We start from the raw sequence: 21,767 nt of genomic DNA on the forward strand, positions 1-21,767 counted from the left end.
ATGTTTTCTAACTCTAGGACTCTAAAGGCTGCTGCACAATTGCCCGGGAACGGGAACGAGAACGGGAACGGGAAAAAAATTAACCTCTACGTAAATTAATGTTGTAGACGCACAATAACCGAGAACGAGAAACTGTCCGATAACGGGAACGAGAAAGTTGACCATGTTTAACTTTCTCGTTCCCGTTGTATTCCCGGAACCAATCAGAAGGCAGTACCTATTAAAAATAATGTCAAATGCCCAATAAAAATTTGTTAGAAGTGTGTGACCAAGTTTTACTGACAATTTTTATACATTTTGCATTAAAATAAATGACGAACGATTGATTTCTTTATTGGAAAAATAATGTCCTCATCCGTATGATGATTGATGTAGATCATAGTACGTACTTATATGGTAATTATATACATAATAATAATATAAATATTTGAATGATACCTATGCTTTTTATCATTATGCTGACAAACCTTTGTGATTGAACACATATTGTGCAAATTGATTCCAAGATCATAAAAAACGAAAATATTAAAAGCTATTATTAGCTAATATGCTAAAAAAGCATATTTTTAGAGAACAGACATTTTCTTTTAATAAAATTAGAAAAAGATCGTTCCACAAAATTTATTTTGAGAAGAAAAATAATTAACAGCACAAGTGACAGTGACACAAAACAGCTGTTTACCATTTAATTGTGAATCTGCTGATGCTTTCAGTTTCCGTTATCATTCCCGTTTCCGTTCTCGTTCCCGTTCCTGGTCAATTGTGCAGCCGCCTTAACTTCTATTTCTTGTGCGTTGTTTATTACTGGGACGTTGTTTATCCCTTGACTAAAAAGAGGCCTTCGAAATGTGGCTTACCGACGTATATCTATTATGTATATTATCCTGGACCAAGCACATGACCAATGAGGAGGTACTACGCCGGGTAGGTAAAGAGAGAGAGGTAGGAATAGAAAGTTGGAATACTTGGGTCACGTTAATAGATAAGGTACCTAATCATCCAAGGGAGAAGGAAAAATAGACAGCAGAAGGGGTTCAGGGAGGAGGAGATACTCGTCTTCCAAGTGGTCCAAGGAGAGGTCGAAAACTTGCGGCAATGATTCGGATTGTCATCTACCGAACTATAACTATTCAGATCTACCGTAAACAAAGTCAGAATACCCATGTTAATTGCCAACGTTCGTAACGAACAAGGCACGTGAAGAAGTTCCATATTATCACAAATATTTCTTCCGTCAACTGTCAGATGTCATGTATGGAATAACAAACAAATCAAATGTTGACTTGACACAGGGTTGTTAACTCTACGGATTTTTCCGTAGATCTACGGATTTTCGAAATTATTTCGGATTTTCGGATATCGACCACATTTCTACGGATTTTTCAGCTGCAGCCATCAAGAAGCTAAAATGAGGATTTTTTACTCTTAGGCCCGTATTTATAGTCGAGTCTCAAGACAGCGTCGATGCTCAAGACCGACCTTGAACCAACTTTGTGTTTTATAAACCGATCTCGAGACACGACGTTGTCTTGGGAAGTGTAAAATGACAGGCGAATCTCAAGTCATCGATCGACCTTCCTCAAGACCGCGATTCTAACCTAACTTTGTTTGTTATTGTTTGAATTTTGAATATTTTAAATTCAGTTCCAACATATATTTTTTGTTTTTCTAATTACAACAAAAATGTATGAAGAAGTAAAAGCATTTTTAGAGTTTATTGATAATATTGGAGAAGAAAATCGCCCGGGAAGTATACAAAAGCGATATATTCAAGATAAAAATATAATCTAAAATACAATGGAGTATTACAATATTGAAGTTCATCAGCGAATCAGCGCATTAACTTAAACAATAAAGGTTTTATGCTACTTATAGGAATATAACCAGTTTTTATGAGGACCCCGCTTTCCAAAAATGTACAGGTACTGTAAAGACATACAATATATTATGTTATTCAGGCTCTTATGTAAATGAATTTGTAGGTACTAGAAAAGAAATTATGTGTATTATTGTTCAACAACAAGGTTATCAAGTCATTCAATATTTGATCTAAGAGCATTAAGAGTGAAATTGTGAAATGGAAAGAAGTGAAATTCCAGGATTATTAATAGGAATAGATGACAGTAGTGGGTATGCATGCAGACACTATCTACTTACCCCAGTATTACACCCAGGTATTTATTGATAATTGCTAAATAAATAGTAGGTTATGTAATAGACATAAATATCTTTTTAGGTAATGATCAAGAAAATAAGATATTTTTACCATAGTACTCATGTGAGAACAAGAAATGTAGAAAAGCTATTTGGAACCTGGAAAAGAGAGTTTCCTTGTCTTCAACAAGGTCTACAAACCAAATTATATACATGTCTTGCAATAATATGTGCTACAGCAGTACCTTACAATCTAGGTAAATAATGATCTGGTGGTAAATAGACATGTTAATGATGTGGAACAATCTCTAAATTTTTGGTGACATTTTTTTCAACAATATTTTGCATGACAATACATTATTGAATACCTACTCTTATTGTGTTTGATTTTTTTGTCTATTATTTCTCAAAATATCATGATCATTGTTCGACAGCCCTTTTTGTTTGAGTTTTGGTCTCTTGAGGAATACAGCTCCATTCCAATCTATTTCAGGATTTGTTCTTGCAATTTTTTATTTTTAAAATATCAATGTCTTATTCTGTTTGTTCCTTATATCTAATCTATAGTCTTTCTCTCGTTATATGTCCAGCTGACATTTGTGTGTTTATTTTGGAAAGTATTTCATATGCTTCCATCCTTCCTCTTAGAACGTGGTCCTATTTTGATGAATGCATATGGATCGTGGTATGCCCTGTATAGTTCAAAATTATATTTCATATGCTTCTATCCTTCCTCTTAGAACGTGGTCCTATTTTGATGAATGTATATGGATCGTGGTATGCCCTGTATAGTTCAAAATTATATTTCATATGCTTCCATCTTTCCTCTTAGAACGTGGTCCTATTTTGATGAATGTATATGGATCGTGGTATGCCCTGTATAGTTCAAAATTATATCTTCTCTGGTCTTCATATTTTAGATGCTATTTAGCCTGATTCTAGTGCTTTATCGTTGTTTCCAGTACTTTATCAATTTATCATCATTTATTTTACCTACCTGTCTACTGCTACTCTACTATTGTACTTTCACCATATATTTTTGGAATATAAATATACCTTCTGTCTTTCTCTTGTTCAACTGGAATTTGTTTATTTATTCTGAGAATACATTATTGAATCTGTATTATGTTAGATATATTATTTTTTATTTTATTTCTTAATATGTATTTTTTATATTTTATTTTAAAATAAATGAGTATGAGTTTCCCTCTTCTTAAATAAGTATTTATTTGACAAACCTTTCCTTACCAAATATAAAATTAATTACACATCTGGACCTCAGAGGTAAACTACACTATGTCATTTCGAGCAACTGTGTTTAGCGTTTGTTTGCAACAAAGTTTAGAGCACTTAGGATATTAATAAAAATCTGATATATCCCATAATTAGTTAAAAGACAATATGACTATATTTTAATGATAATATATAACCAATGTGTATAATCCAACTAATAAAAAAACACCATGTCAACATAGTGTAGATTACCTCCGAGGTCCAGGCGTGTAAACAGCACTCTAATAACCAGCAAAATAGCGCAAAAAATGGAAAACATATGTTGTGAAATAAAAAGAGATGTAAAATTATCTATAGAAACCTATAAATTTACATGACATAGTTTGTCACCTTTAGATGTGTGGGAGGAGTATGACAACTGTCGCAGAGGTCTAAAGGTGGGAAATTATGTAATGTAATGTAAATTTGTAGGTTGATAATTGTACATCTCTACTAGTTTCATCTCCTTTTATTTCACAACGTACTATATGTTTCCATCTTTTGTGTCATTTTGCCAGTTAATAGCACGCTCATCACTGTATACCATTATTTATGCAGATGACATAGTCCTCTTAACAAGAAAAAAAGCTGAAGTTGTTTAGAAACTTGAGAGGTGAAGCAAGAAAATTGCATGTCTATAAATGAAACAAAAATAAAATATTAAGTGTATTGAAATGTGTGGAGAGATGAAGTAGAATAAATTTTTCACACTAAAAACAGGAACAAATGCATACAAAATTGAAAATATCAACCAATTCAAGTATTTAGGAGTGGCAATAATTGATAAATGGGAAGAAGAAAAAGAAATAGAAAAGATACTACTAAGAGTAAGCTAGTAAGCAGATCGATGGTATATGATTGAAGTCAAAAACGTATGTAGGACAACTATAATGCAAAAATGTATTATGAAGCAGTTATTTAAGTGGCATTGTATGCTTGTGGCACTTGAAACAATTAATAAGAAAGATGAAATGAAAATAGACATAGTACTGGTAGGGGCTGGCAGTACTGAGTTAGGACTGGCAAAAAATAATAGATATGGAAAGTCAGGTGGCTAGGTCAACATTACTTGAATGTAAGAGCGACATGTAAGAGATTATTTTTGGAGGAAAAAAAAAGAGAAAGACCATGAAAAGAGTTGTTAGAAGCAGTAAGGAGATTTGGATGATATAGAAGTGTAGAATTGGAGGAGGAGCGTTAATGTCCAGTAGAAATGGATAGGCTATATTTACTTTTGTGCTGTTATTTGGGTAAGATTGTTAATATTTTATATCAATATTGTTGTTGCTTGATAAAAATTCTTCTAATAATTTAATTTTATCTGACTCATTCATATTGACAATTCAGACATATATTTATACATTTTAGAGTGATGACTTTAAAGCAATATAGCCAATATTTATGAGTTGCGTTCCTGGGACGATTTTATTAAAATATAGTTAATTCGATTACATAAAATCAACTTTAACTCAATAATATCCGTCACAAAATTTATAGCACTTGATCTGTCGTTAAGAATTTAAACATTAAATAAATTTAATTTCAAACTTAAATTGCAGCTTATTCCCATGAAAATAGTAATTGCATTTTATATAAGTTCCACCTGTCATGGTTTCTTCTTTGTTTTAAGTCAGATGAAGAATATAAACATACAAGAAAGCTTACACCATTAATAAAAAGGCAGGTAATACTAGGAAGTACCATAGTTTTATTTGCTTTCACTCAGAAGAAATAAAGGATATCTCCAACGAAGAATAAAGTAATATCACAGTATTCTGTTATATACTGGGGTAATATCAAAGAATATATTTATACTTTCCTTTAATATGCAATCCTTTACCACAAAGAAAAGAAATCCTTTACCTCATAATGGAAAGAAATGAGAGGTCATTAACCTTTGAACAAATAGCATGTAAGATTTAGAAAAAATAAAAATGTAAACTATCCACTAATAAAATAAACTTTATTTAACTGAAAACATTTTAATAATCCATTTTCAAAAAACAAAATAAATATAAAAACATTTCAAAGATATTTAACTTGACGATTGACAGTTTTTAGTTGGTGTTCTATGTCAAAATTGCTTAAAATCTATAATTTTCCAGCCTCGAGATCAATCTTGGCCGAGATCAGCCGAAGACTCGTTTATAAAACAGAACGTGGTCTTGAGCTCGACGTTGCCGTAAGATCGTCTTGGCTGAGACCGGGCCCTGGGCCCTGATTCTAAATCAAATTTCGACACTAAACAAGTCGCTTTCAATATGGCGATGGCGACTGTCGAAATTATTTGACACGGAGATGAATGAATGGCCAAAAGCGAGGTTAGGTTTAGTTTAGATGTGTTTTGTTTATTTCTTGCAAGGAAAACTAAATCAAAAGGTATTATAATATAGCTGGGTTTAATTGAAATTTGCTTGTTTTGAGGAATTAGATAGAATAGTATTAAATTAGAAATATAATAATTGAGAATGTCCACAACATGAATCATCAACTCAATGAAAGATGTGAGGTAATAATCTGGGAAAATTAGTAAAAAACAAGGAAAATTAATTACCAGCTATTTTATTGCTGGACATGCTGAAATAAAATCTTCAAGATTTCCTATATTAGTAATATAGCTGTGCAAAGTCCACAGAAAGTGTGCTATTTTGTTTATAAACAAATTAGCGCTCCGAAATCTTTTTTTTTTATTATTGCTCTAAAACTCCGAAAATTTTAACTTTAAACCAAAACACTCACATAAAAATTGACAGTAATTTAATTCTGCACATTAATAATTTATTCCAATTTCCTTCGACGGAAATTTTCTTCGGAAAATTCGGGTTTTCCAAACAAAATCTTTAATTTTCAACTAAAATTTGAGGGAAGTAATTATTTATCAATAATTAAATAATTTGGTGACAGTGACATAAATCTTTTTTGTTATGAGTGTCTTGAAGATATGAAAATTTGTATGTACAAAGAAGACCGGAATTAAAAGGTATCTAATGGTTCAAAGATTAAAATCCTGTTGTTTATAACTCTGTCGCAAATGCCGGTCAAATTTGACCGGTTATACCTGGAATCACTCCTCGCAATTCAATTTGTTTTTCTTCGAAAAGGACACAGAAGCCGTGCTCTTTTCAACAGCGTTAACTAATTTAATTTAATCTAATATTTTCTGAGGGGTTCTATTTGTTTATAAGCCAAAAAATTGTTTCTTTATAACATTCCCGAGACCGCTCAAATGGTCCAATTTCAATCCTGTAAGGTACGTTGAATAGGTATAGTGCTTTTTTATATGAAAATCATAGTTATTCTGGTGTATCATAATCTTTCTGGTTATTATTTCGACCGAAATTTTTTAATTAACATTTTAATTATTGCTAAACTATTGGTTAGATTGTCGCCGGTCTCCTGATATACAGAGAGGGGCTAAATTATGGAATAAATTCATTTTCTCTAAAATGGACGATTTTAGAGAAAAATCCCGAAACAGGTCGATTTTTATTTTTAAATTAAATTTCTTGGCATATATTTCAAACTAGTGACGTCATCCATCCGAGCGTGATGACGTAATTATTTTTTTAAATAGGAATATGGGTTCGTGTTGTAGCTCATTTACAAAGGCGTTCAATTCTCTATTCAGTATTATAAACATAAGTTTCATTATTTATACAGGGAGGCCAAGAAAAATTTTGAATTAAATTAATTGACGCAAGAAGAAGAATGCATGTAATTTATTTAACTCAAAATACATTGTATTGCTGTCAGAAAATAGAAAAAAATGTTTATTTTGCAAATAAACATTGCTTTTAGCTTAAATTAAAAGTTCAAACTGCCAATAGGTAGGAGGGAGTCTGTTTGTGATTTAATTTAAGCGAAAAGAAATGTTTTTTTGTGAAATAAACCTTTTTTTCTATTTTCTGACAGCAGTACAATGTATTTTGAGTTAAATAAATTACATACATTCTTCTTTTTGCGCCAATTAATTTAATTCAAAATTTTTTTTTTGGCAACCATGTATAAATACCTAATGATATTAATGTTTATATTACTGAATAGAGAATTAAACGCCCTTTCAAATGACCTACCACACGACCCCTATTCCCATTAACAAAATTATCGATTACGTCATCACGCTCAGATGGATGACGTCACTAGTATGAAATATATGCCAAAAAATTGTAATTTAAAAATAAAAATCGACCTCTTTCGGGATTTTGCTCCAAAATCGTCCGTTTTAAAGAAATGAATTTATTCCATAATTTAGCCCCTCTGTATAATCTACTATAATAAATCTTTCATGTCTTCAATTATTTAATTATTGATAAATAATTAGGTACTTCCCTAAAATTTTAATTGAAAATGGCAGATTTTTTGGGAAAACTCGGATTTTCTGAGTAAAATTTTTGTTGAAGGAAATCGGAAAAAAAATAACTTTGTGCAGAACTAAATTACGGTGAATTTTTATTTGAGTGTTTTTGGCTCAAAGGAAAAAATATAGGAGTTACAGACCACTAATTGAAAAAAAAAAGAAGATTTAGGAGTGCTAATTTGTTTATAAATAAAATAACACACTTTCTGCGGACTTGTCATACCCCATATTACTAATATATGCAATCTTAAGATTCGATTTTAGCAATAAAATAGCTGGTAAATAATTTTTCCCAAAAATGGTATTTTTTCGATAATTTTCCCAGACTATCAACAAAATCCAAGAAACCGAAGCGCCAACCCAAATTCTGAGCAGTCTCAACATAATAAGGTTAATATCCCCAAGAATCGCGCGGTGTCGAAATGAAATTGCGACTGTCGAAATGAATTAGAATCAGGCCCCTGATTCTAAATCAAATTTCGACACTAAACAAGTCGCTTTCAATATGGCGACGGTTGAAATGCGATTGTGCGAGCCTTGTGGATTTTAGTTGAACTAACGAAGTGACGTCATGAAATAGCGACTATCGAAATTAATAGCGACTTTAAAAAGGGTGTTGATATTATAATTTCGACTGTCGAAATTATTTGACACGGAGATGAATGAATGGCCAAAAGCGAGGTTAGGTTTAGTTTAGATGTGTTTTGTTTATTTCTTGCAAGGAAAACTAAAGCAAAAGGTATTATAATATAGCTCTGGGTTTAATTGAAATTTGCTTGTTTTGAGGAATTAGATAGAATAGTATTAAATTAGAAATATAATAATTGAGAATGTCCACAACATGAATCATCAACTCAATGAAAGATGTAAGGTAATAATCTGGGAAAATTAGTAAAAAACAAGAAAAATTAATTACCAGCTATTTTATTGCTGGACATGCTGAAATCAAATCTTAAGATTTCCTATATTAGTAATATAGCTGTGCAAAGTCCACAGAAAGTGTGCTATTTTGTTTATAAACAAATTAGGGCTCCGAAATCTTTTTTTTATTATTGCTCTATAACTCCGAAAATTTTAACTTTAAACCAAAACACTCACATAAAAATTGACAGTAATTTAATTCTGCACATTGATAATTTATTCCAATTTCCTTCGACGGAAATTTTCCTCGGAAAATTCGGGTTTTCCAAACAAAATCTTTAATTTTCAACTAAAATTTGAGGGAAGTAATTATTTATCAATAATTAAATAATTTGGTAACAGTGACATAAATCTTTTTTGTTATAAGTGTCTTGAAGATATGAAAATTTGTATGTACAAAGAAGACCGGAATTAAAAGGTATCTAATGGTTCAAAGATTAAAATCCTGTTGTTTATAACTCTGTCGCAAATGCCGGTCAAATTTGACCGGTTATACCTGGAATCACTCCTCGCAATTCAATTTGTTTTTCTTCGAAAAGGACACAGAAGCCGTGCCCTTTTCAACAGCGTTAACTTAATTTAATTAAATCTAATATTTTCTGAGGGGTTCTATTTGTTTATAAGCCAAAAAATTGTTTCTTTATAACATTCCTAAGACCGCTCAAATGGTCCAATTTCAATCCTGTAAGGTACGTTGAATAGATAGTGCTTTTTTATACGAAAATCATAGTTATTCTGGTGTATCATAATCTTTCTGGTTATTATTTCTACCGAAATTTTTTAATTAACATTTTAATTATTGCTAAACTATTGGTTAGATTGTCGCCTGTTTCCTGATATACAGAGAGGGGCTAAATTATGGAATAAATTCATTTTCTCTAAAATGGACGATTTTAGAGAAAAATCCCGAAACAGGTCGATTTTTATTTTTAAATTAAATTTCTTGGCATATATTTCAAACTAGTGACGTCATCCATCCGAGCGTGATGACGTAATCGATTATTTTTTTAAATAGGAATAGGGGTTCGTGTTGTAGCTCATTTACAAAGGCGTTCAATTCTCTATTCAGTATTATAAACATTAATATCATTATTTATACAGGGAGGCCAAAAAAATTTTTAAATTAAATTAATTGACGCAAGAAGAAGAATGCATGTAATTTATTTAACTCAAAATATATTCTATTGCTGTCAGAAAATAGAAAAAAATGTTTATTTTGCAAATAAACATTGCTTTTAGCTTAAATTAAATGTTCAAACTGCCAATAGGTAGGAGCATTGATTAATAAGTACGTAGGAGGGAGGCTGTTTGTGATTTAATTTAAGCGAAAAGAAATGCTTATTTGTGAAATAAACCTTTTCTTCTATTTTCTGACAGCAGTACAATGTATTTTGAGTTAAATAAATTACATACATTCTTCTTTTTGCGCCAATTAATTTAATTCAAAAATTTTTTTGGCAACCCTGTATAAATACCTAATGAGAATAATGTTTATATTACTGAATAGAGAATTGAACGCCCTTTCAAATGACCTACCACACGACCCCTATTCCCATTAACAAAATTATCGATTACGTCATCACGCTCAGATGGATGACGTCACTAGTAAGAAATATATGCCAAAAAATTCTAATTTAAAAATAAAAATCGACCTCTTTCGGGATTTTGCTCCAAAATCGCCCGTTTTAAAGAAATGAATTTATTCCATAATTTAGCCCCTCTGTATAATCTATTATAATAAATCTTTCATGTCATCAATTATTTAATTATTGATAAATACTTAGGTACTTCCCTAAAATTTTAATTAAAAATTGCAGATTTTTTGGGAAAACTCGGACTTTCTGAGTAAAATTTTTGTTGAAGGAAATCGGAAAAAAAAAATAACTTTGTGCAGAACTAAATTACGGTGAATTTTTATTTGAGTGTTTTTGGCTCAAAGGAAAAATTTTAGGAGTTACAGACCACTAATTGAAAAATAAAGAAGATTTAGAAGGGCTAATTTGTTTATAAATAAAATAACACACTTTCTGCGGACTTGTCATACCCCATATTACTAATAAAGTAACGCATAAATCCGTTATTTCGTAAACTGGTTACTTTAGGAAAATTCCCGAAACACGTCGATTTTTATTTTTAAATTACGGTTTTTTGGCATATATATCATACTAGTGAAGTCATCCATCTGGGCGTGATGACGTAATCGATGATTTTTTTAAATGAGAATAGGGGTCATATGATAGCTCATTTAAAAGGGTATTCAATTCTCTATCCAAGAATATAAACATTAACATAATTATTTATACAGTGTGTTCAAAAAACATTTTTTAATTAAAATAAGTGAGACAAAAAGAAGAATATAATGTAATTATTTAATTCAAAATACATTTTACTACTGTCAGTAAACAGAAAAAAATTTTATTTGACAAATAAACATTGATTTTCGCTTAAACGAAATGTTCAAACTGCCAAGCGACAGGTGGGTGGCAGCTTTAACATTGAATTTAAGCAAAAAACAATATTTATTTCTCAAATAAACATTTTTTTCCTGTTTTCTGACAACAGTAAAACGTATTTTGAATTAAATAAATTACGTACATTCTTCTTTTTGTTTCAATTATTTTAATTAAAAAAATGTTTTTTGAACACCTTGTATAAATAATTAGGTAAATGTTTATATTAGTGAATAGAGAATTGAATACCCTTTCAAATGACCTATCACATGACCATTCTCATTTAAAAAAATCATCGATTACGTCATCGCGCCCAGATGGATGACGTCACTAGTATAATATATATGCCAAAAAATCTGAATCTAAAAATAAAAATCGACCCGTTTCAGGATTTTTCATTAATGTCGCTGGTTTACGAAATAATGAATTTATGCGTTACTTTATGGACGCACTGTATATGCAATCTTAAGATTCGATTTTAGCAATAAAATAGCTGGTAAATAATTTTTCCCAAAAATTGCATTTTTTTCGATAATTTTCCCAGACTATCAACAAGTTCCAATAAACGGGAGCGCCAACCCAAATTCTGAGCAGTCTCAACATGATAAGGTTAATATCCCCAGTTGTAACTAATATCGAAATGAATAAGAATCGCTATATTCTGCGGCTGTCATGGCGGTGTCGAAATGAAATTGCGACTGTCGAAATGAATTAGAATCAGGGCCCCGGTCTCGAGATCAGTTGAGTACTGACTATAAATACGGGGCTTAAGGTGTCATTCTTCTTCTTTTTTGGTCTATCAAGTAACATTCTTCTTCTTTTTTGGTCTGTCAAGTGCCATTCTTCTTCTTTTTTGGTCTATCAAGTGTCACCATTCTTCTTTTTGGTCTGTCAAGTGTCATTCTTCTTCTTTTTTTGGTCTGTCAAGCATCATTCTTCTTCTTTTTTGTCTGTCAAGTGTCATTCTTCTTCTTTTTTTGGTCTGCCAAGTGTCATTTTCTGTCAGATTTCTGCACTACGGATTTCTACGGATTTTTGAAGCGCCATCTACGGAAATATTCAGTTGCGTTGTTAACAACCCTGACTTGACATGACATGTTGACCGTTGACATGTTGATGTTATTTGAGTTCGTTGTTCGGTGGTGAATGGTGGTTGGACGTTACGTTAGGGGTTAAACGGTTTATTTTTGTTTATCTTTATTTTTTGTTAGGCTTATCATATTTAAGTTATATAAACAAATTAAATTAACCCTTAATAAACAGATAAAAGATTTGTCGGAGCTATATTCAATTTAAATATATAATTCTTGTTGTAAAAAAGGTAAGCAACATGTGTTTATTCTGGAAGTGTTGGTTTAGATAATGTACCTACTTATTTTAGTTAGATCTTCTATTAATTTCTTGTGAATTGTATGTTGTTTATAGTCGATATTGATGGTAATTATTGCCTTTTGATTTCACCCCAACTTATTTTTGTTCTTACAATGATTATTAACCCTTTCAGGACGGTGCCTATTTTCCCTTTCAGTGCCACACATATGGCAGTTTTTAACCTGCCTTGTGGAGAGACGGAACATATATTTATCAGAATAAAAAAAATAAGGACTTGTTTAGCTCTGTGATGTGTGTGGCAGATTAGCAAGTCGTGATATATTAGGTTTGTTCTAGCAAACAGTCAAACTAGTCAGAAACCATCAGCAAACAGTTGGTCAGTGAGAGAACATAATACAGCCACCAGTGCTATCCCCTCTACTCACACTGGTCGACTATTCGCTGATGGTTTCAAACCATTTGAAACTGATGCTAAAACAAACCTGTTATTTGCCAGTCGTCTACCTGCCAGTTTCACTTATAAACGTTTGCTGATTAATGATACACTGGTCTGTAAAGACTGGTAAGCGTGGTGGCAGATATATCAGTACATAGTCCATATGACAATTTTTTTACAGTCAGATATATTGGTCAGCCGAGTCTACTGTCAGATATATTGGTCCTGGGTTAACCATGAAAATACAAAAGAAAACAATACATACCTGTTAACATGTTAATCGCTATAACACCCGACATTTTTGTTTCGGGTTTCAGATCCTTCACTACTAGCGTTAACAACAAAGCCTGTAACCCAACTGCAGTGCTTCGAAACACATTTATCTATATGAAAGTGTTTACAGAGGGGCCTGGCAGCCAATACTAGCCAATGAGCTCGGCACTTTTTATGTGTTTATTATTATTATTTTTTTTATTTAAACAATATAAATACACCTAATCTACAAGATTAATCAGTATTTTTTCTTTAACCTAATTTCCCTAAAAATGTTTGTAAACTAGATGTCACCTGGTCCATCTTAGCTTTTTTTTACATGAAATGTCCACTTCTTTGTTGTGGCTACACAGCACAGCACTGACTCTGCTTTTCACTAATTGCTCACGTCTTTGTTGTGGCTACAATACTATGCACAACACTAACTAAGCCCGGCACAACTTCACACATTACACGAGTCTGAATGGTTTAGTCCTCTTGAGCCTTCACATCTGGGGTTCGTTGACAAGAAGCTGAAGTGCTTCATGGTTGGGATGCTTATGGAGCCTCTCTTCATGTCTCCTGGTGACTTTCTTAATTTCATTTGGAATATATTCGATTTTAAGATCTCTACGCAAATCATCATTCCGAACATACCAAGGAGCACATACAATATTCCTTAATATTCGGTTTTTTTTTGGTATAGCCCCATAATTGTAGGCCATAGGTCCACACCGGTTTCAATATCTGTTGGTAAATTAGTACTTTGTTCTGGATGGAAAGTTGAGAGTACCTACCTATTAGCCAATACATATTTTTGTACTTTATCTTCAACTGTTCAGTTTTCTTTTTAACATGCTCCTTCCATTTTAGTTTGACGTCGAGATTTAAACCCAGGTATTTCGCTGTTTTTTTATTAGGAACAACGTTGTTGTTTAGGATAATTGGAAGATTATTGATTTTTATTGATGTTAATATGAACTGACTTCTGTTCATTAAACTTTATATGCCATTTTTTGGACCAGCCATCTATGCCATTAATTGCATTTTGTAAGTTAATCGTAGATTTCTCTATAGTTGCTCCTATTGTCATGACTGCTGTATCATCAGCAAATGTGGCCAGTTGGATGTTTTCCCTCTCCGGAATGTCAGATGTGTACAAAAGGTATAGTATTGGTCCAAGAACGCTACCTTGTGGAACCCCTGCATTTATTTGCTTTAACTCAGAGTACTCGTTTTCCATTTTAACTCTAAATGTTCGCTGGTGTAGGTATGACTGCAATATTTCAACAAGTTGCATAGGAAATATTTTCTTTAGCTTCATTAACAGACCGTCGTGCCATACTTTGTCAAATGCTTTTGCGATATCCAGGAATACTGCTGAACAAATTTTGTCTCCTTCAAGTGCTTTCTATATTTCAGTTACTATTCGATGGATCTGGTCGATTGTGGAGTGTTTATCACGAAATCCAAATTGGTGAGTTGGAATAATATTTTTTTTGTTCAATTATATGGTTCATTCTTCGTAGTAGTAATTTTTCAACCATCTTTGAGATTATGGATAGTAAAGAGATCGGCTTGTATGATGTTAATTCATGGTTATCTTGTCCTACTTTGGGTATCATTATAACCTCTGCAGTTTTCCAAAGGATGGGGAACATATCTAAGCTTAAAGGATGCATTTATTAGTGTAGTAAGCTTTACTATGGCTTTTCTAGGTAATTTTTTTAGTATCTCACCATTGATCAGGTCAAACCCAGGGGCTTTTTTTGTATTGATGTTCTTGATTAATTTTTGAACTTCTTTTGTAGTAGTCAGTTGTATGTTAACAGAATCAGAAGCTACTGGTTCATCGTCTACGTGAGTTTCCCCAGGGTTTGGTTGAAATATGTTTTCTAAATAATCAGCGAACGCATCCACTTTCTCTTTGGGATTTCTTGCCCATGTTCTGTTTTCTTTTCGTAAAGGAGGTATATGCTGAACTGGCTTATTTATCTTTTTGGCTGCCTTCCATAGGGAGTAATCGGTGTATTCATCATCAGTTAGTTCTCTCAGGTACTTATTGATTGATTCGTTTTTAATTTTCGAGATTTCCCTTTTGCAGCATTTGTTTATTATGATTAAACATTTTTCTAAAAAGTTAAAAGGATTTATGAAAAAATATTTTTATTTTAATTAAATAATACAAAACAGTTTTTATTAATTATACAGAATAATGGTGAACATCAAAAAAACATAACAAACAATAAAACTTATTACATGCGTCACATGAAAATTTTGATTTTGGTCCCTTCTTCTGAGCTGTTTTTCTGCCTTCTTCAGCGCTTATTTTCGCTTAACATTCTACACATTTTCGACGATCTTTTGAAGCAACTTCATGTGAAATATGCTTTCTGTTATCATTTTCCGGCACTCTCCTGACATCTACTTCATCGATTTGTAACATACTTAGAGCAATGCTCTGTCTAAAATATGTTATTGATATTTTGGCATTTGTCACCATTTTGTATATTATAAAAGCGTCTGCTACTGCTGAGCCAAGTAATATTAAAAATGCAAGTTTTCTATACCACTTAATCCTTTTACGCAAAGGGGAAGAATAATATTTCAACTGATTGGATAGATCTATGAATGACTTACATGAATTATAGTCAACTATAATAAGAGATTGATTTTCTAGGTCTGCTCCTCTTCTTGTATATTTAGTAGTTGTGTCAGTATGAATAGTGCTTTGGCAAAGAATATCACGTTTATCCTGCCATTTTAAAACACCTACTTCTGTATTACTCTCCTTTGAGTGAAGGTGTCCTTTATTTAATTTTTAGGCCTCTACATCCTTTGGATTGTTTTTTCTACTTTTCCTTAAAGTACCGACAAGTTTCAATGAATGGATTGTAGACTACACAAAACAACTGCAATTTTAGCACACACAGACTTGTTAGAATTCGAAAAAAATGACAACTGATATTCAGGTTTCGCTGTGCTCGGTCGTCAGAGTATCTGAAACCCATAAGTAGAGCGTCATTTTCAAAATACATTTTTAGAGAATTTTTTTAACCTAGCACTTTATAACAGCCAGTACATCATATCCAGTGTAAAAACCTAATGATTTACTAGAAAAACTAAGTTGGGCCTGGGGTGGGATATTTTTCGCTTCATTTGGGCGATTAACGTGTTAAATAAACCTTAAAACAAAGTAGCTCTACTTTCTGATTCTTCTTCTTTAAGTGCCATCTCCCAATAGGAGGTTGGATATCATTATCACTATCTTTATCCTATCTACCACTTCTCTGAATAGTTCTATAGAACTGTATTTAAACAAGCCCTTAAATTCTTCAACCATGACACTCTCCCTCTTCCTATACTTCTTTCCCTGTATTATTAGTCTTAGCATTTCATATCGCTGTCCCCCCATTACTTTGTCGCAGATATTATAACTTTCTTATTTTTATTGTGTTTATTATTTCATATTATTCTTTGCCCATTTCTCAGAATACTTCCGTGTTCGTTTTTTTTCTGTGTCCATGCTATTCTAAGCATCCTTCTGGAACACCGCATTTTAAAAGAATAAGTTATTTGTATGTTCTTGCTTCAATGTCCAGCTTTCAAGTCCATATTGCAGTATCAAAAACATGTAGCACCTCAAAGCTCTTATTCTCAGTTCTAACCTAAGGTCTTTGTTGCAGAGAGCTGTTTTCATTTTTACAAACTCATTTCTTGCTATTTCTGTTGTTTGATCCTTATTGTCTGAAATCCAGGTTCCTAAGTATTTGTATTTACCAACCATTTCTCTTGGTACATTTCCCAAAGGTATACTTGTTTGTATATTTGTCTTCTTAGTTATTATCGTTTATCATGTATTTTTTTATATTCATTTTTAGTCCATATTCTTAACAGAAACTGTTTGTTTTGTTTATCTTTATCTGCATATCTTATGTTGTTAATAGATTTCCTGATAGCTTTATTTAAAAGATATTTTCTCTATAATCTCTCATAAATAAACTTAATAATTACACTTTTATAAAAAAGAACTTTTTATAATAAAACGTTTTCATTATTTATATGACCCAATATAAAATTATAAACTACATATTTTGTTGTTTCCATTTCTGTCATAAAAGAATTTTGTACTCAACTATTTAAACCAAAGAAAATATTTAAAATGGTATAATAAATATATAATATTTATATATAATAATTAACTTATAAAGTATGAACTTTACGTATATTAATTTTTAATTATTTATTTAAAAAATTAAAAAAATATACGCAAAATCCGGGTTTTCAACTCGGGACCTCTCGATCTGCAGTCTAATGCTCTACCACTGAGCCACCATCAATTTGTAATTATCGATTTGTTGACGTATCATTGCATTAGTCACATTTTTAAAATAGTTTGAAATTAAAGAAATCGATTTATCCATAATGAAAAACTGTAGATTAGCAAACATCTGTAAAAACAACAAGCCGTATAGCAGAAGACCCGTTAGAAGGCCGCCGAAAAGGTAGAAAGACAATGTACAGTCAACAACAACTGAAACAGAATAAGAGGCAGACAAACAGGAGTAATCCTAGTCACACGAAGAAGAAGAAGAAGATTTATCCATATAATAGCAGTTAAATATTACATTGTTAGCAAGTTCTGAGCTGTTCTGGAAATTTCAGGTGCCTAGGTGGCCTAGAACTCTGTTTAAAATGGATTACAAAATTTGCGGAGATAGTGACAAAGACGAAGCCAAGTATATAAACACGTTTTAAAATTTAAGTCCTGTTATAACCACAGAAATTAATTCCTTTCAAAATATTTAGAACATAGAGCTTATTGTAATTAGTGACGTAAAAAAACATGTTTTTTTTTTAATTCTAAAAAAACGGAAAAAAAATAAAAAACGTGTTTTTTTTGTTTTTAATTGTTTTTTATTAGTTTCTCAACGTAATATTAACAATATCAATATTAGGAGTTGTTTGTAAGCCTAAAAATCACCCAATATTTCAATATTATATCCAAAATATCTAGAAACTCAGTGTTTGACGTTCCTTTTTAAAAAATATTGAAACATTAAACCCTTACTGCCTTTATCTATTATTTTTTTACGTCGTTGCTTTTGGGGAATCACCGAAATTTAGCAGGACGCTCGTATTCGTTGGCGCTGAGAAAACCGGGGAATTACCGATTAGCTTTTGCAGGTGTTCTGTTGTTATTTTGTGATTTACTTGCCTTGTGCCGGAAATATTTGTGTTTAGTGCTTATTTAAGTGTGTTTAAATAAATTAATTATTGTTAATTATATTTTCTGTGTTTTATGATAATAAATTATTTGTTACCTACTGTAGTGACATTAGTGACAAAAACTGAATGTTTATAATGTCTTCGAATTCGAGTTCTTGTTCTTCGCGGGAATCACGGGGAAGGAAAAGTTGCAAAGTAAGTTCCCTGTTTAAAATGCTAAAAACACAGAAAAAAAAACTCCTCAAGTAGAGTGTACTTTTTGTACACTTCAACTATCAAAAAATGGGACACGTTTGTTGGAACATATTAAAAAATGCCTGAAATGTCCAGAGGAAGTTAAAATAAAGTATGGAGTGACGGAGAGAAAACAACGAAACATTGGACTATTACAAACAATACATGAAAAAGGGGAGGAAAAAGTTAAAGGTATGTACCAAAGCTCTAAAAATATTTCCAAATTTCCCTCTTCTTTATTTAGTAGAAATTACTAAAGATAACCTTACTTTACAGACTTATTTTTAAATTTAATAAATTTGGGAATTTTATTTACAGAAAAACCGAAATCACAATCTAAAGAGGTGTCCGCATTCATGGATAAAATGACACCTGAACAAAAAGTAAAAGCCGATGAACTGCTTAGCCGGGCTATCTATTCAAGTCAAGCACCACTGGCTTTAGTAGAAAATATACAGTGGCAGAAGTTGTTTAAATTTCTCAGACCTGCTTATCAGATACCAACCCGACACCTTGTATCAGGCCCACTATTAGACAGTGAGCACCTACGTGTAAAGGCTATGGTTTCGGAAAACATTGGTAAGATTTAAGTTTTACCATGTTTATTAAAATTTATTGTTTCGGCCCTTACTCTGTGAAATTCTGCGTAATAACAATAAATTAAATATTTTTTAGAAAATCCACAAATTACATTAGTTTTAATAATAATCTAATACGGTTCCAACCGGTTTCGATGCCATTGCATCATTACCAAGGAGTGTTGTACAAAATGATGTAATTTGGCATCGACTCTGGTTGGAACCGTATTAGTTCATTAAAACTAATGTAATTTGGGGAATTTTGGAATTTTTAAAAAAATATTTAATTTACTGTTATTATATTTATTAAAACATTGACAATATATAGGCGAGCCGCTGTAAAATTACCACTGAACAACGTACTACGGACGAAGTTTAACAGGAAAGACCTTGAACAGCAACCAGATGCGGTACAGTGTTGTACCACACCGTCCGTCGTATATATTTCAGTAATTTTAGAACGGCCCGACTTTAATATAAGTAAACCTACATTATGCTAGTAGGTCAAAAATAATTATCTCTTTACTTTAAGCTGGAGCACATTCTGTTGGACTAATGGTGGATGGATGGTCCAATATTAGGAACGAGGCTGTCCTAAACTTTGTTGTAACAACTCCAAAGCCATTCCTTTTTAAAATTATGCCCACAGGCACTGCACCTCATACTGCAGAATATATGGCAAAAACCCTTGGTGCAGTAATACGTGAAATCGGTCCCCGAAAGGTATTTGGTATAGTCACAGACAATGCAGCAAACATGAAAGCTGCTTGGGCCTTGATTGAAAATGATTTTGATAATAACATTTTTACCTATGGATGCTTTGCTCATTCTCTTAATTTAATATTTACCGATCTCAAAAATTTAACAAGTCTGAAATCGTTTACTGCCGAGGCTGTTGCCCTTACAAAGGCCATCCGACAAAGCCACATATTATCTGCGTGGGTAAAGGAAAAACAAAACGAATTAAAAATAAGTTGCAGTCTTAAACTCCCAGTGCCTACCAGATGGGGATCATTAGTTCTTTGTCTACAATCATTGCTTGCTAACAAACAAATAATAAAAAGGATGGTTATCAATGAAGAAGTTGAAAAGGCAGTAAGCAAACACCCATCTTTAAAAGAAAATGCTCTAAGCGATATATTTTGGGACCGGGTACAAGGATACATTATGCTTCTGGAACCAATTGCTAACACAATTACCTCTGTAGAAGGTGACACACCAACGATTTCAAAATGTCTGCATTTATTTAAAAAAATGGTTAACACCTCATTAGAAAATGTCACTAAAAGTCCATTGTTATCCAAAGAGGAAGCAGATACAAGGGCAATTTTTGAAAATCGGAAGAAGTTTGCTATTTATAGTATTCATTTTGTAGCTAACCTTTTGGATCCAAAATATCGTGGCTGCGAACTTAGCTCAGATGAGACGGTAAATTTTTTTAGGTTATAGTGGGTTTTTTTTATATTTATATTAATTTTTTTATTTAATGTAGACTGATGCGACAGAAGTCATATACAAGGTAGCACAGAAGATGCCAGATGTCGATGAAGCAGCCGTCTTAGCTGACGTTGTCAATTTTATTGCAAAAGAAGGACTATTCAAAACGGCTTTTCTATGGAATGAGGACACAATTGCAGCTATCAGCCCTATTGCCTGGTGGAGTGGTCTTTGCTCAAATACCGCACTCTCCAAGTTGGCGATTCGTTTTCTAGAGTTGCCAGCGACATCAGCAGCATGTGAAAGATCCTTTTCTTCATATTCGGGAATTCACACCAACAAGAGAAACAGGCTGACCAATACTCGAGCGTCAAAAATCGTGTATGTGGCTCATAATTTAAAATTAATGGCTGAACTACAGCCAAGTGAATCATCCAGTTCAGAATCAATTGCTGGCCCTAGCTTCACAGTCAATCCTGCATTAGAATCTGAACTGGAACCAATGATAATATCCAATTCAGATCAGTCGGAGTCTGTCTTTGAAAGTGATGAAGAGGAAGCTTCAGAGTCTGAAGAAAATGCAGATAGCGACGGGACGGATCAGTGTTCATTTAAGGGATTCGGTTAATTAATTGAACCTTTTCAATCATTAAGACGTTGTTTTTTTTATTTGATACATTTTTATTACTTATTTTTGCTTTGATTTTGCAAGTTAACGAATAAACTCTTCTTATTTTGTTTATACCCATGGTCTTTTTATTTAAAGGATTTATACGAAATTAATTATGAAACGAAATAATACTTATTTTGTTATAAAATTATACAGAATATTATATTTATTATATGTTTTTGTCATTAAATAAACTGTACCCACTTAAAAAATCAAAATAAAAAAAAACGAAAAAAAAACAAAAAAACGAAGGCTTCGTTTTTTTGCAATAAAAAACGGTTTAAAAAAAACGGTACCGTTTTTTATTGGTTACGTTTTATTGGTCTTATCTAATAATTTCAGCTAGAATTGCATATTGTAATAAATATTTATAATATAGATATTTATTAGCATATTATGCTAATTAATTGTTTTACAGATTACTACTTTATTAAATTATATTCAA

The 21,767-nt window shown here is 32.0% G+C and overlaps 2 protein-coding genes and 1 long non-coding RNA gene across 3 annotated transcripts in view; all 3 read left to right on the forward strand.

The window, feature by feature from the left end:
- Positions 1-1,429: 1,429 nt before the first annotated feature.
- Positions 1,430-3,375, forward strand: LOC126886444 (uncharacterized). The gene is made up of 3 exons (XR_007698620.1): positions 1,430-1,922; positions 1,983-2,174; positions 2,237-3,375. It is a non-coding gene; the product is annotated as an uncharacterized LOC126886444 (long non-coding RNA).
- An 8,881-nt stretch (positions 3,376-12,256) lies between these two features.
- The window catches only part of LOC114328612 (cyclin-dependent kinase 4), a 109,747-nt gene continuing 100,236 nt past the window's right edge, over positions 12,257-21,767 (forward strand). The window contains exon 1 of the mRNA XM_028277503.2: positions 12,257-12,475. The gene's annotated coding sequence lies outside the window, so the exon portion shown is untranslated. The remainder of the gene's footprint in view (positions 12,476-21,767) is intronic.
- Positions 18,033-20,664, forward strand: LOC126886247 (uncharacterized). Its single transcript, XM_050653111.1, has 2 exons — positions 18,033-19,216; positions 19,748-20,664. Exons 1-2 carry the CDS (start codon positions 18,994-18,996, stop codon positions 20,662-20,664), a joined length of 1,140 nt encoding a protein of 379 aa, XP_050509068.1. The 5' UTR covers positions 18,033-18,993.

The sequence above is a fragment of the Diabrotica virgifera genome, chromosome 6 (genome assembly GCF_917563875.1).
Source record: "Diabrotica virgifera virgifera chromosome 6, PGI_DIABVI_V3a".
Taxonomy (NCBI): domain Eukaryota; kingdom Metazoa; phylum Arthropoda; class Insecta; order Coleoptera; family Chrysomelidae; genus Diabrotica; species Diabrotica virgifera.

What these genes read in the sequence shown, in the direction of transcription:
- LOC126886247 (XM_050653111.1), top strand. Translation starts at nt 18,994, where the DNA reads ATGGATAAAATGACACCTGAACAAAAAGTAAAAGCCGATGAACTGCTT. An exon ending in TATGGTTTCGGAAAACATTG is followed by an intron (nt 19,217 to 19,747) that starts GTAAGATTTAAG and finishes CTTTACTTTAAG; the next exon opens with CTGGAGCACATTCTGTTGGA.